At 36.3% G+C, this 15738-nt stretch overlaps 1 protein-coding gene across 14 annotated transcripts in view; it reads left to right on the top strand.

Moving 5' to 3' along the window:
* Arhgef9 (Cdc42 guanine nucleotide exchange factor 9) overlaps nucleotides 1–15738 on the top strand; it is a 331435-nt gene that overhangs the window by 257308 nt on the left and 58389 nt on the right. For all 14 annotated transcript variants that reach the window (XM_058578283.1, XM_046440417.2, XM_046440431.2 and 11 more), the window contains one exon: nucleotides 7786–7977. In XM_058578283.1, coding sequence (XP_058434266.1) covers nucleotides 7786–7977 — 192 coding nt within the window. The remainder of the gene's footprint in view (nucleotides 1–7785; nucleotides 7978–15738) is intronic.

The raw sequence follows: 15738 nt of genomic DNA on the forward strand, positions 1-15738 counted from the left end.
ATTTGGTTTACCCATTTATCAATTCATAAACATTTGGGCTATTTACACTTTTTATGAATAATGCTGTGAGTATTCAAGTACAACTTTCTGTGTGAGCCTGTGTTTTTAGTTCTCTTGAGTATATACACTAGGAGTGTAATTGCTAGATCATATGGTAACTATATGTTTAACTCATCAAGGAACTGCCAAAATGTTTTTGCAGTTACTATACCATATTTTATGCCTACCAACAGTGCATGAGGATTCCAGCTTTTCTGTATCCTCCTCAACACATTATTGGCTTTTTTGTTTAATCATTATTATAGCCATCCTAGTGTGAGGTGATTTTGATTTGCCTTTTTCTGATGGCTAATGATATTGTCTTTTATGTATTTATTGGCCATTTGTATATCTTCATTGGTGAAATACCTACTGAAATGCTTTGATGTTTTTAAAGTGGATTAAAGACAACCCACATAATGGGAAAATATTTGCATATCGTATCTGATAAGGATCTAGTATGCAGAATATGTGGAACTCATCAGACATATATAAATAATTTCTTCCATTATATGAGTTGTCTTTTTACTTTCTTTCTTATTTTTTTGGGAGGAGTTTAACTGGGGATTGATCACAGGAGTGTTTTACCAATGACCTACATATCTAGCCCTTTTTAATTTTTTTTTTAATTTTTAATTTTGAGATAGGGTCTTACTACGTTGTTGAGGGTCTCATTAAATTGCTAATGCTGGCCTCAAACTTGAGATCCTCTTCTCTCAGCTTCCCCAGTCACTAGGATTGGTTTTCACCACTGCACACAGCTGCTTTTCTTCTTTCTTAATGGTATCATTTGTAGCATATTGATGAAAAAATTAATGAAGTTCAATTTATTTTCACTTGGTTGCTTATGCTTTAATAGTGTCATATCTAAGAAACTATTACCTAAATCTGAAGTCCCAAAGATTTTCCTCAATTTTCTTTGATAACTTTAGATTCAGGCCTTTCAACAGATTTAGCGAATTTTGTACATAGTGTGAGGTAGGGGTTCAAGTTTATTTTTTTTGCATGTGGGATACCCATTTTTTTTCAATAGCACTTATTGAAAATACTCTACTTTCCCTTTTTAATCATCTTGGCCATTTTGACAAAAATCAATCCAGGAAAAATGTGTGATCTATCACAATCTGTGGGGGGAGGGAGAAGGAAAGGTTCACCAGGTTGGACAGGGCAGAGTTAGGGGAAGGGAGAAGGTATGGGAATAGGAAAGACAGTAGAATGAATTGGACATATATGAATACACGACCAGTGTAACTCCACATCATGTACAGAATGGAAATTATACTCCATTTATGTATGATATATCAAAACAGTTTCTACTGTCATGTATAACTAAAAAGAACAAATAAAAAATAAAAAATGTGGGGTCTATTTCTGGAGTCTTAATTCTATTACATTGATATTTATGTCTATTCTTATGCCAGCACCACATTCCTCAGTTACTGTAGATATGTAGTAAGTTTTGAAAGCTAGAAGGGTGAACTCTCCAACTTTATTCTTTTTCTAAGTTGTTTTATTCTGGATCTCTTGAATTTTAAGATCAGTTTGTCAGTTTCTGAAAAGAAACCAGCTGAGAGATTTTGATATGGATTATGTTGAATCAATTTGGGGAGTATTGCTATCTTAGCAATATTTTGTTCTCTCCATTAAAAGGAGAGGTCTTTATATTTAGATAAATCATCTTTACTTTCTTTCAACAATGTTTTGCTGTTTTCAGTATATACAATTCAATTATTAGTTTATTCCTAAGTATTTTTTCTCTGATGCTCTTTAAATGCAATTTGTTTCTTAATTTCACCTTTAGACTATTGACTGCTAATTTATGGAAGTACAATTGATTTTTGTTGTATTTGTCTTCCATTCTACAATATTGCTGAACTCACTTTTTAGTTAAAACAGGGTGTTTTTTTTTTTTTGGGGGGGGGTGGACTCCTTACAATTTTCTATACAGAAGATCATATGATCTTTAACAGGAGATGGTTTTACTACTTCTGCTTATTTTCATTTATTTTGTTCTAATTAGTTATACATGACAGTAGAATGTATTTTGATTATATCATATATAAGTAGAGTATAACTTCTCATTCTTCTAGTTGTACATGATGTAGAAATACACCAGTTGTTTAATCATATATGCACATAGAGTAATAATGTCCAATTCATTCTACTATGCTTTCTAACCCCATACCCGCTTCCCCTCCCTTCACTCCTCTGTCTAATACAAAGTACTTCTATTATTCCAAAGCCCACCCCCCATTGTGAATTAGCATCCGCATATCAGGAAAACAATTCAGCCTTTGGTTCTTTGGAATTGGCTTAATTCGCTTAGCATGATGTTCTCCAGCTCCATCTATTTACCAGCAAATGCCATACTATCATTCTTCTTTAAGGCCATATAATATTCCTGTGTGTGTGTGTGTGTGTGTGTGTGTATCACATTTTCTTTTCCCATTCATCTGTTGAAGGACACCTAGATTGGTTCCATATTTTAGCTGTTTTGAGTTGAGCTGCTATAAACAGTGATATGACTGTTTCACTGTAATATGCTGATTTTAAATCCTTTGGGTATAAACTGAGGAGTGGGATAACTGGGTCAAATGGTGGTTCCATTCCAAGTTTTCTGAGAAATCTCCGTACTGCTTTCCATAATGGTTATACCAATTTGCAGTCCCACCAGCAATTTATGAGTGTAACATTTTCCCCACATCCTTACCAACATTTATTATTGCTTATATTCTTGACAATTTCCATTCTGAATGGAGTGAGAAGGAATCTAAGTGTAGTTTTGAATTGCATTTGTCTAATTGCTAAAGAAGTTAAATACTTTTTCATATATTTTTGATTGATTATATTTCTTCTTCTGAGAGGTGTCTGTTCAGTTCCTTAGCCCATTTATTGATTGGGTTATTTGATATTTGTTTTGTTTTTGGTGCTAAGTTTTTTCAGTTCCTAGAGATTAATGTCCAATTAAAGGTGCATGTGGTAAAGATTTTCTCCCATTCTATAGGCTCTTTTTTCACATTATTGAATACTTCCTTTGCTGAAGTTTTTTTTTGTTTGTTTGTTTGTTTTTTTTTTAGTTAGAATCCATCCCATTTATTGATTCTTTTTAAACATATTTTTAGTTGTATATGGACACAATACCTTCAATTTATTTATTTATTTATTATTATGTTGTGCTGAAGATTGAATGTCCTAGGCAAGCACTCTTCCACTTAGCAACAACTCCAGCCCCCATTTATTGATTCTTGATTTTACTTCTTGCACTTTAAAGAAGTCTTGCTTTCTGCCCAATCTTGAAAGCCTTTTCTTTACTTTTCCTGTCCAGTTTTATTGGCTAGAACCCCCAGTACAAGGTTGAATAGAAGTGATGAAAGCAGATATCCTTGTCTTGTTCTTGATTGTATACAATGAAAGCATTCATTCTTTCACCATTAGGAATGATTTTATGGTTTTTCATAAATGTCTATTATCATTTTGAGGAAGTTCCCTCAAAACACTATTTTCTGTCTTTTTTATTATAAATGAGTGCTGAATTTTTTAAATGCTTTTTCTGTGTCTATTGAGACTATTATGTGGTGTTTTGTAACCTTTATTTCATTATTACATTGATTTTCATATGTTCAATCAATCTTGCATTTCTAAGATCAATTCTGTCTGGTAAGATGGAATTTTTTTTATGTTGCTTGGTTTAGGTTGCTAGTATTCTGTTGAGGAGTTCTACGTTTAATTTTCAGAGGAATCTGTGAAAGATTATTGTTAATTGTTTTTTAAATGTTTGGTAGAGTTCATGAGTGAAGCCGTCTGTGATTCTGTATCATGTTTTTTCCCTCATATGGGAGATTTTCTCATTCATTCAAAGTCTTTACTTTTTATTGTCCTGTGCAAAATTTCTATTTCTTCTTGAGTCATTTTTCAGTAATTTATGTCTTTCTAGGATCTTGTTCATTTCATCATTTTAACTAATTTCTTAGCATACCATTGTTCATAGTATGCCCATTTAATCCTTACGTAGGAATGATAGTGATATTTCTTCTCTCATCTCAGATTATAATCAATTGAGTCTTCTTCCTTTTTCTCTATTTCAACATTTTACAAGGCAAATATGTTCCTGTATCAACTGTATAATTTAAAAATAAAACCAAAAATAGAAGATGTGAGCTGGGTGCAGCAGCACACAACTATAATTCCAAAGCTAGGGAAGCTGAGGCAGAAGGATGACAAGTTGAAAGCCAGCCTCAGCAATTTAGCAAGGTCCTAAGCAACTTAGTGTGACCCTGTCTCAAGAAAAGGGAGGCAGGGCCAGGGATGTGGCTTAGTGGTTAAGCACCCTTGGGTTCAGTCTCTGATGCGATGATGATGATGATGATGATGATAATAATAATAATAATAATACAAAGAAAAGAAAGAAAATAGAAGAGTGTTCTCTATGTAAATAAATGGGCACATTGATGATATGAGTGTGTCAGTGAATTCCATTATTATATATGATTATGATGCACCAATAAATTTTTGTAGAAAATTGTGGGTATATTACTAACTCCATGGAAATCTGTGGGCCTCAGCTTAATTATCAGTAAGTTGAAAGGTTGGGTCATTGTTACTGAAGTAATGGAGAGCCTCCGAACTATATCATTTTTTTTTGTTCCAGCATTGTATTAAAGAATATAAATTGGAATATTTGAGAACAGATCAGTCTGAGAGGAACCCAACATTCCTAAAGGGAGTAGTAGGAGGTAAAGGTAGAAATAGAGATTGGAGTCAGATTATAGTAAGATTTGAATGTCAAAAAGAAAGATTTGGACTTGCTTCATAATCAGTGGGAAGCCAATGAAAATTTGGGGGCATGAGAGTAGTTAATCAAAGTGAAAGTCAAAGAAATTAGTTTGATAGTGACATGTGAAACTTATGCAGATATAAAGAGATGAAGGCAATACCAGTGGCAATGGAAAAATGAGAGACCAGAGATTGTCTCTGATTTGGAAAGCACACCTTGGTTTTGAAAGAAGATGAAGGTGTTGGTTGTCTTGCTCACCTATGTCTCACTCACAGTTAATGCTAGTTAGGCACAGAAATGGTCCCATGTAATTATTTGTTACATTGAACTACACTACTCCAGTCTACTATGGTGTTCAATTAAGGCTGAGGAAACTAGCCTTTAAGTACTCTGAGAGGGTTTCTGGAAAAGTTTTCCAACCTGGCAGTTTTGGGACATTGCCCTTCTTCTTACTAATAATCCAGCAGCCTATGGGTTTTAATTGCAGCATCAGTGAATAACACTTGTAGAAAGGTACACATTAACTTACACAGGCCATTGTGCAGGTTGATAATGGCATTCTGGGCTGAAATTCCACCCAGGGAAGAGAAGCTTATAGGCTCACCTGTTTCTCTGCACTCTGACATGCAAGTGGACTAGGGCCTTCATCTGCACAGAATAGGGAAACTCTTAAGAACAGAGACTTAGGGGTTAGGCCAAAACGTCATATCATAAGGCCTAGAGGATCTTTTCTATGACCCTGAGTTCAGGAACACAATATTTTGTGCCTTGCATGGTACCTTTTTCTAGGCTAGGAAACATTGTCTCTCCAAAGTTAAGATCCACAAAGGGAAAGATTTGTTTATTTTGTTTGCTGCTCTATCCCCAATATCTGACCTATGGTAGGCATTGACATAGATTTATTGAATAAATGAATGAATATACTGATAGTTATTTTGGATGAAAGCAGTGTCTTAACCTAAGGAATGGGTTTCTGGGGTTGTTGGAATGAAGTTGCCTTCCTCACCTTTTAGTTTTCTGGCCTCATATTCTGTATTCCTTCCCACTGGAACTATTCTAAATATTCCATCTTATTTCAGTCATCCAAAAACCAATGTTTTGACTTGAATTTGTCTTAAACTCCAGAGAAGAAAATAAATGATTCTTATATTTTAAAGGCCTCACAGTGGTACCTTTTGTATAGCAGGGCTTAGCTCAGTCTGAGAAGTAGAGCAAGCTAATAGATTGCTTGTGAGCGATGTTTTCATTATTATAAATAGCAACATCATGCATATCAGGTGTTTACTGTGGGTGCCTTGGAATCACCTTTTCAGCAGGTCTCTCATATTGTCTCTCAATTATATTAAATGGTAGCTATTAGCATATTGAAGGCACAAAACTGACCTTTTGGAAGAGATTTCCAATAGAGAATTTAAGGAAGGTGATAGATTTGGGGTTAGATAAATTTTGTACACTTGACTATGTAAAATGTATTAAAACAGAGTGATCACTACTTGCTTTGGCCTGTAGCAAGGAAGTAGAATATATGCTAATAACATCTCTAGGTTTTCCTGGCAGATAACAATGCTCCCTGCCTCCTAGAAAAGAAACTGAGAAGGAAGAATACACAGAGTTGAGAAGTAACTACTCTTCCTCTAGCTTCATCTTAAAGCCTCTGTTATCCTAAAGCCACATACTAACAGGCTTTTCAGATGGCAGAAATGGAGATGAATCTAAATTGTTTGATCTGATCTTCTTGAGTCAGGGATGTGGAAAAAAATTGGAGAGTAGGGAAGGGAAGTATGGAGAATTGATTAATGATGTTGAGACAATTGGCAAGCTCCTTATCTAATTAACCTTGACAAATTTTACCGCTCTCCCTAGGGTTCCAAGCCATCTTTTTCTCCCTACCGCCATGCTTTCCCCCTTTCTAGGACTGAGGTGAAATAGGTCATCTCTTTGATTCAAGCTAAGTCTATTCCAAATCACCCAGCTTTCCCAAAAGAAGTTTTTCCAGCTTCCCTCCAACTTCATGATTTGGAATAGACAGTTTCAATCTGTGTCAACTATATCCAGTTCTGATTATTCTAATAATTCTCACCCCACATTGGCCCAAACCCTTTCCATCTTTTTTCATGCCCCCCTTAAGAGTCAGAGGCACAAATTTTCTGGAATAGTGGTTAAGTGGGTAGGCTGTAGAATCAAATTGTCTGGCTTTTATCCCAGCTTCTCTGCTTCCTGTGTGACTTCAAACTCATGCCTTAATTTCTTTTAGCCACAGTTTCCTCTTCTGTGAAATGGGAGTAACAATGGTACCTACTTAGCAAGACTGAATATAAGTTTACTAAAAGTTCTTAGCATAGTTCCTGTTGTATATTAAGTGCTTAATCAGTGACTGTTATTATTAGGTCCCTGGGAAATATTATGCCATCCCCATCATGATCTTGAAGGGTTAGAAATATTTGCATGTCCCAGGAATTTTACAGTTAAAATTTTATTATTATTTGTGCACCCTGTGATGGAAGTCATACCAAAAGCCCTCTTTGTGAGACACCCACTTCAGCATCTAACTTTGATGGTCACACTCATAGGCACTTAAATGCTGTGTTTTGACAATAATCCAGCTGTGGCACTTAAGATGTATAGTTTAATTTTTTTTCTTTTATTTCATCCTGCCGGGTTATCTAGATGTGCTTCAGCATAAACAATTTCTTCTTGCCACCATTTACCACTCTTCTGAGACCTTCTTGGCCAAGAAGCTACCCAGAGAACATTTCTTCATGCCCATATCTTACATTTCACAGATAGGTCACCAGAGACCTAGAGAGGATTTGAATCATGCTCAGGGCCAGGTCTGACATTCTCTTTGCAGGGACCTTTGATTGAAGGCTCTCTGAATTCCTAAAAGTTTTAATTTGTCCTTTTTCTACTTGACTGAAAGTCTTCAAAGAAGAGAGGTTAATAAATTATTATTTTTCTGCTTGCTTCTACAGCTCTGGGTGAACCAGGAGGATGGGGTAGAGGAAGGGCCCAGTGATGTGCAGAATGGCCACCTGGACCCCAACTCAGACTGCCTATGTCTGGGCCGGCCACTACAGAACCGGGACCAGATGCGGGCCAATGTCATCAATGAGATCATGAGTACTGAGCGTCACTACATCAAGCACCTCAAGGACATTTGTGAGGTAGTCATGGTGTTACATGTGGGGGCCCACAAGGTGGGGTGGAGGGCACTTTCATGAAGAACTGACAGTCCTCATGGGCCTGCCTGTGATGGTCCCAAGATGTTAGAAAGGGCAAATGAATTGGCCTGCCAGATTCTATTTAGTGGGATCAACAGCTTTTCAGTGGGGTAAAAACAACCTGTTTAGGCAAATGTATGAAACTGCTCCCTTAAGATTCTTGATTTTGGTTTCTCTCCTTTTCTCATTATTATTCATGCATCCATATTCACTTTCTCTCCTTCCCCTCCCCTTCTCTCTCTTTGTTCCCCTTTACATTTTCCCCCATGTCTGTCTCCTTCCTTAGCTTGAATCTCTACCTGTTTTAGTCAGCTTTTTTTTTTCTATTGTGACTAAAGGATCCAACCAGCACAATTATAGAGAAGGAAAAGTTTATTTGAAAGCTCATGGTTTCAAAGATCTTAGTCCATAGAAGGCCTTCTCCATTCCTCAGGGTTCTAGGTGAGGCAGGACATCATGATGGAAGAGTGTGGCAGAGGGCAGCAGCTCACATCATAGTGATAAGGAAGCAAAGAGAGGTCTCCACTTACTAGATACAATATAAAATATATATATATAAATAAAATCTCCTAAAGCCACACAAGCCACGCCCTGCCATTTCAGTTACCTCTCATTTACTCCCTAACAGGGGATTAACTCACTGATTGGGTTAAGACTCTCAAAACAAAGCTGGGTTCAGTGTTGCACACCTGTAATCCTAGTGGCTCTGGAGGCAGAGACTGGAGGATCACGAGTTCAAAGCCAGCCTCAGCAAAAGCAAGGTTTACAACTTAGTGAGACTCTCTCTCTAAATAAAATACAAAATAGGTCTGGGGATGTGGCTCAGTGGTTGAGTGCCCCTGAGTTCAATCCCCGGTAACTGCCCCCCCCAACCCCCACCAAAAAAAGACATTCACAACCCAATCATTTCTTCTCTGAACATTTTTATATTGTTTCACACATGTGCATCCAAACCATAACACTACCCTTACCCTCTTTGTTTTGGATCCAGCTTCTGCTCTCATGTAGGGCCTATCCTTACTCATTAAATCAAAACACATGTTCCTCCAAGCTAGTAATTGGCATTCTAGAATGTGCACCAGAGTCCCCAGGAGAGATTGTTAAGCATGCAGATCCCAGCATCCTCACTCTTGGAACCTAAGTTATCAATTTTATGGTTGGGTTAAGGCTTAAGCATCCCTAAGTATAAAGGGTGAGGCTGATGCTACTGGTCCTCCTCCCTCACTTGGAGAACATTTATTGGTTTGAGCAGAAAAGAATTTGGGAAAAGTAATCCATAAAAGATGAAGGCTAGAAGGACAAACTTCAGTTCCTTCAGTATGTCACTTTGATACATTACTAACCCCATCCCTTCTATATCTTCCTCTCCTAAGGTGAGAGCTTTTCTGCTCATATTCTTTTGAGCTCAGTAGAGGCAAGCTGACATTGTCAAAGGGCATTTTACTAAACAGTTATGAGAAATGGGAAAAAAGTTATGTGCTGGGCATCAGATCCAGGACGTATCCCATACCAGGCAATCACTTCACCACTGAGCTATAGTCTCAACTCTGTAGTAATATGTTTTTGAAAAAGAACTAAACACATACAATGATAGCTTTCCACTTGATGCAGGGAAAATTCTTCTTTAAGTCTTTTTTGTCTCCTTCCTTCTAGAGGAGAGATCAAATCCTACTTTCTATCCCCCAGCCTTGGGACCATTTTGAGGTCAGTAGTACTACAACATTTTTCAACATTCTTGTTTCTCTAGATCAGTGCTACCTACTGGGTAAAGTATTCTTCATTCCCTCTCCAGTATAGTATCTATTAGCCAACCATTTTTGACAATTGAACATTTTAGATGTGGCTAGTGTGACAGAGAAATATAATTTTCAATTTTATTTAAATGTAATTTACTTAAATTTAACCACATACTACTGATGGCAACCATATTGGACAGGGCTCTTCTGAGAAGACCAAGGCCAAGGACTGTGGGTCTTAACTTTCATTACCTATGGGCTTTAACTTTCTTTACCTCAACATTTTCTTACCCCTTTTTGGAAGATTAAAGGCTGTCTTCCCCCTCTTCATGAGGCAGTATAAGGTAGGGGAGAAAGAACAAGGACTCTGGGGACAGGGAGTGCTGGCTTTTACATCCTTAGTTATTAATTATCCCTGTGTTCTTAAAGATGACCCATTAACTTTTCAGATCTTCAGTTTCCTCCTCTCTCACTCAGAGTCTTTGCACTGTATTGTCCTCTGCCTTGAATATTCCTCCTCCAGATATCTACATGGCTGCCTTCCGTGTCTTCTTCAAGGTTTTACTCAAGTAATACATTTTTGTAGAAACTTGCCTGACAATTATCTATAAACTTGTATTGCCTTTCTCCCTTTCCTTTTTAATTTTTCTCAATTACACTATGGCTGATATATATTTCACTTATATATTTTGCTTATTGTCCATCTCCCACCGTTATGTAAATTCTGTTGAGGTGCAGGGGTTTTCATCTCATGATTTCTGATGCATTGCCCCTAATCAATGCCTGGAGCATAGTAGATGCTTCATAAGTATTGCTTAAAACAAGAATTAAATATAATTTTTCACATATATATATATATATATATATATATATATATATATATATATATACTACCATGTCAAAATATATTTACATTATATGCCATTTATTTTTCAAACAGAGCAAAAGTTGTTATTCCTATTTTTGGAATCAACAGATTGAGTGACTAAGAAACAGAATATTTTCTTAAGAGTTTCCAGGTAATGGCCCCGTGGGAGTCTTTTAGTCTTAGAGGATCATCTGTTTCCAACTCCCAAATATCTAGGCCTCTTCTTACAGAACACATAATGGAGTATTCATCTTCCCATATGGAGTGCTATAACCTTACTTTGAGGATTTGCTCAATATAGCCAACCTAATTAGTAGCTTTTGTTGATATCTTGAAATCTTTCCCTTTGTCCTTTACTATAGCCACAGATGTCAAAGACAGTTGGAGAAAGCTGCATCTAGTTGAGCCAGAGACAGTATTTTTGCCCTGGATTGTGTCACCTCTAAACTGAATCCTGTGAGGAACAAATGATCTATCAAAAAGAATACCAGACTGAGAATTTTTGATGCCCATTTAAGGTTCCATTTGGGTCACTGATTGGTTAGGAAGGCTCAGGAGAGTCTTTTTCACCCTGGACCTTGTACTCATCTCTAAAATGAGTAGGTTGGAGTTGCTGTTTAAGTGATTATTGGCTCTTACTTTTTGTGATTCTGTAAGATGTAGATATGCCATCACTAGAGAAAGTTGTAGTATTACAGGATTCTTCTGAATTTTCTACTTTCTTCTTGGTACCCATGGAGGCACATTTTACTCAATATGACATGATTTTCTTTTTCTGTGGGTCAAGAAGAGCTTAAATAATTCTCACTCTTGTATTTATTGGAGGGAAAATGAGAGACACTCTATTCAGTATAGAAAAAAGACACTATTAGAGAATCTTTCTTCTCTCTATATATATGTATGTATATCTATCTATCTATATTATATACACACTGCTGGTAGCAGAAATTGCTTTATAAACATTTAAGGTACAACACTTTCATTTTACAAATGAGTAAGTTGTAAATAAATGATTTTTAATGAAAGTTATTCTGTAAAGTCAATAAAAGGTCATTTTGAATGAGCCAAGTTCTACTCTAAGACCATATTCTTATTTCTAAATCCAGACAGTAGTATATGAGACCTTCAATTTAACTCTAAATCACCATGACCAATGATTGATTATATTGTCTCTTGTAACCTCAGAACTCATTTACCAATCAGGGAAACTGAGGCACAGGGAAACCAGGACTAAAGATGCCTTATAAAGCTGTCTTGTCTGACTCTTTGGGGGAAGATGAGCTCTTTCAAGTCATTCTGTATCTGTGAAATAAATTCTGTCTTAAAATGCATGCACAGGAGCTAGTCCAGCTTTCCTGAGACATTTCATTTTGAGGATTTCTGGGGTTTTTTAAAATATTTTTTTAGTTGTAGATGGACACAATATATTTATTTATTTATTTTATGTAGTGCTGAGGATTGAGCCCAATGTCTTACATGTGCAAGGCAGTGCTCTACCACTGAGCTACAGCCCCAGCCCCAGAATCTCTCTCTTTATTGAAGTGATCTTTCACTTCCTGTATTTTCTCTCTGATTTTACTCCTTATACTGTCTTTTACTTCACAGATCAGTTTAACTATGTACATTATAAACTCCTCCTCTTATATTTCTTCCACTGTGGTATCAGTGGGTTCTGTTATTGGAGTATCTTGGTTTGCTTGGAGTGATTTGTTCCCTTGCTTTTTCATGTTGTTTGTGTGTCTACCCATCCAACAGTCTGGATCTAAGGCAGTAGATTTCTACCCTGTGGACTTAGAGAGTCTTAGAAGGTTTCCAGTATCTCACATTTTCGGGATCTTGGGAACCAGGCCTGCTCCCTAGGAATATTCAGCACCTATACAGAAAAGCCAACCTGGGACCTCTAAACATGGAAAAGAAGCCTAGAGCAACTTTCCAGAGATACCTATATTAATATCTCATATCCTTCACTATGAAGTAATTCTTCCTCAAATCTAATCAATTTTATCATGCTATAGTTTCATTTCCACTTGATATGTTCAAACCCAAGATTTCAAATTTATTAGCTATTTGGATTTTCTTGTTAATTTGACTATCCCAGTATTTCCCAATTGTTCCTATATTTTGGCATATATAGAAAAAGATCACACATTGTGTAGAATGTAATATTTCGATAGCATACTTTGGTAAAAAGGTGAGGCTGCTAGTTAGCCTAAAGTGACCAGCTCAGGGTTTTTTGCCTACATTAAGCCCTACCCTATATAGACCCCATGGACATTCTAAGCACTGTTCCTATCTTTTTCCCATATTCCTATAGTATCTCATATCTTCCTTGTTGATTTATAGGAGTACCTTGAATATGCCAGATGTTGTTTTGTCATTTTTCCCTGTTGAAGATATCTTCTTCCTTGCTAGGCATGGTGGTATCACCTATAATCCCAGTAAGGGAGACTGAGGCAGGAGGATTAAACTTTCGAGGATAGCCTCAGCAATTTAGTGAGGTCCTAAGCAACTTAGTGAGACCCTGTCTCAAATTAAAGAATAAAAAAGACTGGGGATATGAATAGGTGGTTGAGTGCCTATGGGTTCAATCCCCAGTACCAAAAAAAAAATTCTTCCTGTTACCTCCTTTTTAAAAAAAATGGTTTTATTTCATTTAAAGAAAGAGTTTCCTATCCCAAAAAGGAGAAAAAAAGAAAGCCATCAATTTAAATATCCTCCTTTTAAGTTATGTTTTGCCATCATTAGCAGGGAAGAGTTAGTCATTTTGCATTTATTCAACAAATACTTACAGAGCACAATTATATGCCAGGTATTATGTTAAACTCTAAGGAAACAGCTGTGAATAAGATAACTATGGTTATTATCTCTCTATTTTCTTAAATTCATTCTCAAGATATTTGTTGGTTTGTTGATTTCACATCAGTCTTCAGACTTCCAGGCCAAAAAAAACCAAAATCAAAACCAAAAAAAGAAACAAACAAACAAAACCCCACAAAACCAAGAAAATGAGACCTGAAAGGAGCCAATGAAATAATTTTTGATACCTTCAACTTAGAGTTGAAGACAATAAGGTATAGACTTCCCTAAAGATTTTCTCATATCATGGGTGATCCGGAGGCTCTTTGATCCATCTTACTTCTTAGCAGTCTTTGGAATCTTCCCTGAAAATCTTAGGTATGGTTTATATTCCTTGTCAAAGCACTATTTCTGGATCAATGCACTAGATTTAGAATTGTACATTAGCCCTTGTGGGTTTAAGAACAAAGTGAAATGGATGAGCAACATTCCTTGGCTGTTACCATAGCAATGCCAGTGCTGATTCATGCCAATTGTGACTGATTTGATAACACCCACATAATTCTTAACTACTCTGTGGTCTTCCTTCTATTATATGCCCATATTACCCCCCAGAACACAAGTGAGGCTCATAAACAGCAACTCTTGAATTAGTTCATTCCTATTTCTATAGCACCTATTTACTCTTCCCATTGAGACAGGGGTCAGAGAGAGTGTTTGAAACATGCCTGAAAGTAAAAGTTATGGACCCCTTCTTTTCCCTCTCTCACCTGTCATAGGTCTTCAGAGGACCCCTGAGTCATTTACAAGACAAATATACTTGACTCCTTCCACCATTTTTAATGGTGTTGCTTTTCAGGTCCCTCTAGATCCTGCTTATTCCCTTCTGACTGTGCACTGTTTTCTTGATGCTTCTCTGAAAAGGGACTGGAGAGAAGGGTCCCACAGAATTGATTGGAACTGTCCTGCAGTGGTGTGACTACCTTCCGTTACCTTTCTCATTTTTGCTTCTCAATCTAATATTTTCTTTCAATAACTTAAAATGATATTAAGTTTTGGGTTTTTTGGCAGTCACTTTTCATGGCCAGTTCATCTTAAAATTACATACCTTCAAAAATGAGTGAATGAGAAGCAACAGATACTGATAGGTCCCTAAACCAAATCTCTGTTCATTACTGCTGTGGAAATTTCAATAGTCATCAGGCCAAACAAAGGAAGGGGATAAAAAATAAAGGTAAGAATCCAGTGAACTGTTCATATTTCTTCATTTTTTGTTTTCCCAGAAGCCAAGACATTTGGATGATATAGAGGTTGAAGTTAACATTTTAGGGTGCTCCAAATACTCACATATTCTTATCCTATCCTTTATTCCTTGATAAATGTAGTTTCTAAAAATTGTAAACCTTTCAGCAAGTCACTTGTTTTAAACACCCTTGTGCTGGAGGAAATTTTTATAAGGCATTCATTTAATCCTTCCCTCTTCATTGATAATATTGCATTCAAGGAAGCCTTCTTATAGCTGTATTTTCTTTATACTCTCTGGAAAAGGCTTTTTCTCACGTTTAATCATGAAGACAATTTAAAAAAAGCATTACAGGAAGTTTAAAAATAGTACCAAAATCAGTCATACCCACAAAATAGAACAAAATTTTGCTTTTGCATAATCCTTTCAACACTTTCAAATGTGTACATGTACATATATATTTGAAGTGTTCTAATCATAGGGATCTAACATTTATGTTCTGCTTTTTAACATGATGCCATAAACATTCTTTCATGTTTCTACATAGTCTTCATAATAATTTTAATAATTATGTCATATTCCATCCAGCTACATGTAACATATTTACAATCTAGCATTAAGAGCAACAATTGATAAAACACTCCAGGTTCCCACCATCCTGTGGACAGTCATATTTGTCCTAATATGCATCTTTAATCCCAGCAAACATAATCTAATAGAAAATAATTTCCCTAATAATGGCAATGAATGGCATATTTGGAGAATTTAGGAAACTGAACTGATGTTGTCTCCCACCCTCTTTTCCAGAGATCATTTTCTTCCTTTATATTTCTGTTATATGAAATATAACATTGAATTCTAGCATTCTCGCTGCATTTTGGGGATTTTATGATGTTTGGTTCCTTCCTTATAAATGACTTCCCAGGGAACAAAGGAGCTGTCTAGGCTGGACTCAGTGCAATCACTTATCATTACCAACTGCTTACCAAGAAGTGATATGCTAAATCTGAGAAATTTATACTAAAATTTTAGTAAATATGCCAAAAATTTTGTGTTTATCA

The sequence above is a fragment of the Marmota monax genome, unplaced genomic scaffold (genome assembly GCF_021218885.2).
Source record: "Marmota monax isolate L192 unplaced genomic scaffold, Marmota_monax_Labrador192_F-V1.1 WCK01_AAM20220418_F8-fsc00134, whole genome shotgun sequence".
NCBI lineage: Eukaryota > Metazoa > Chordata > Mammalia > Rodentia > Sciuridae > Marmota > Marmota monax.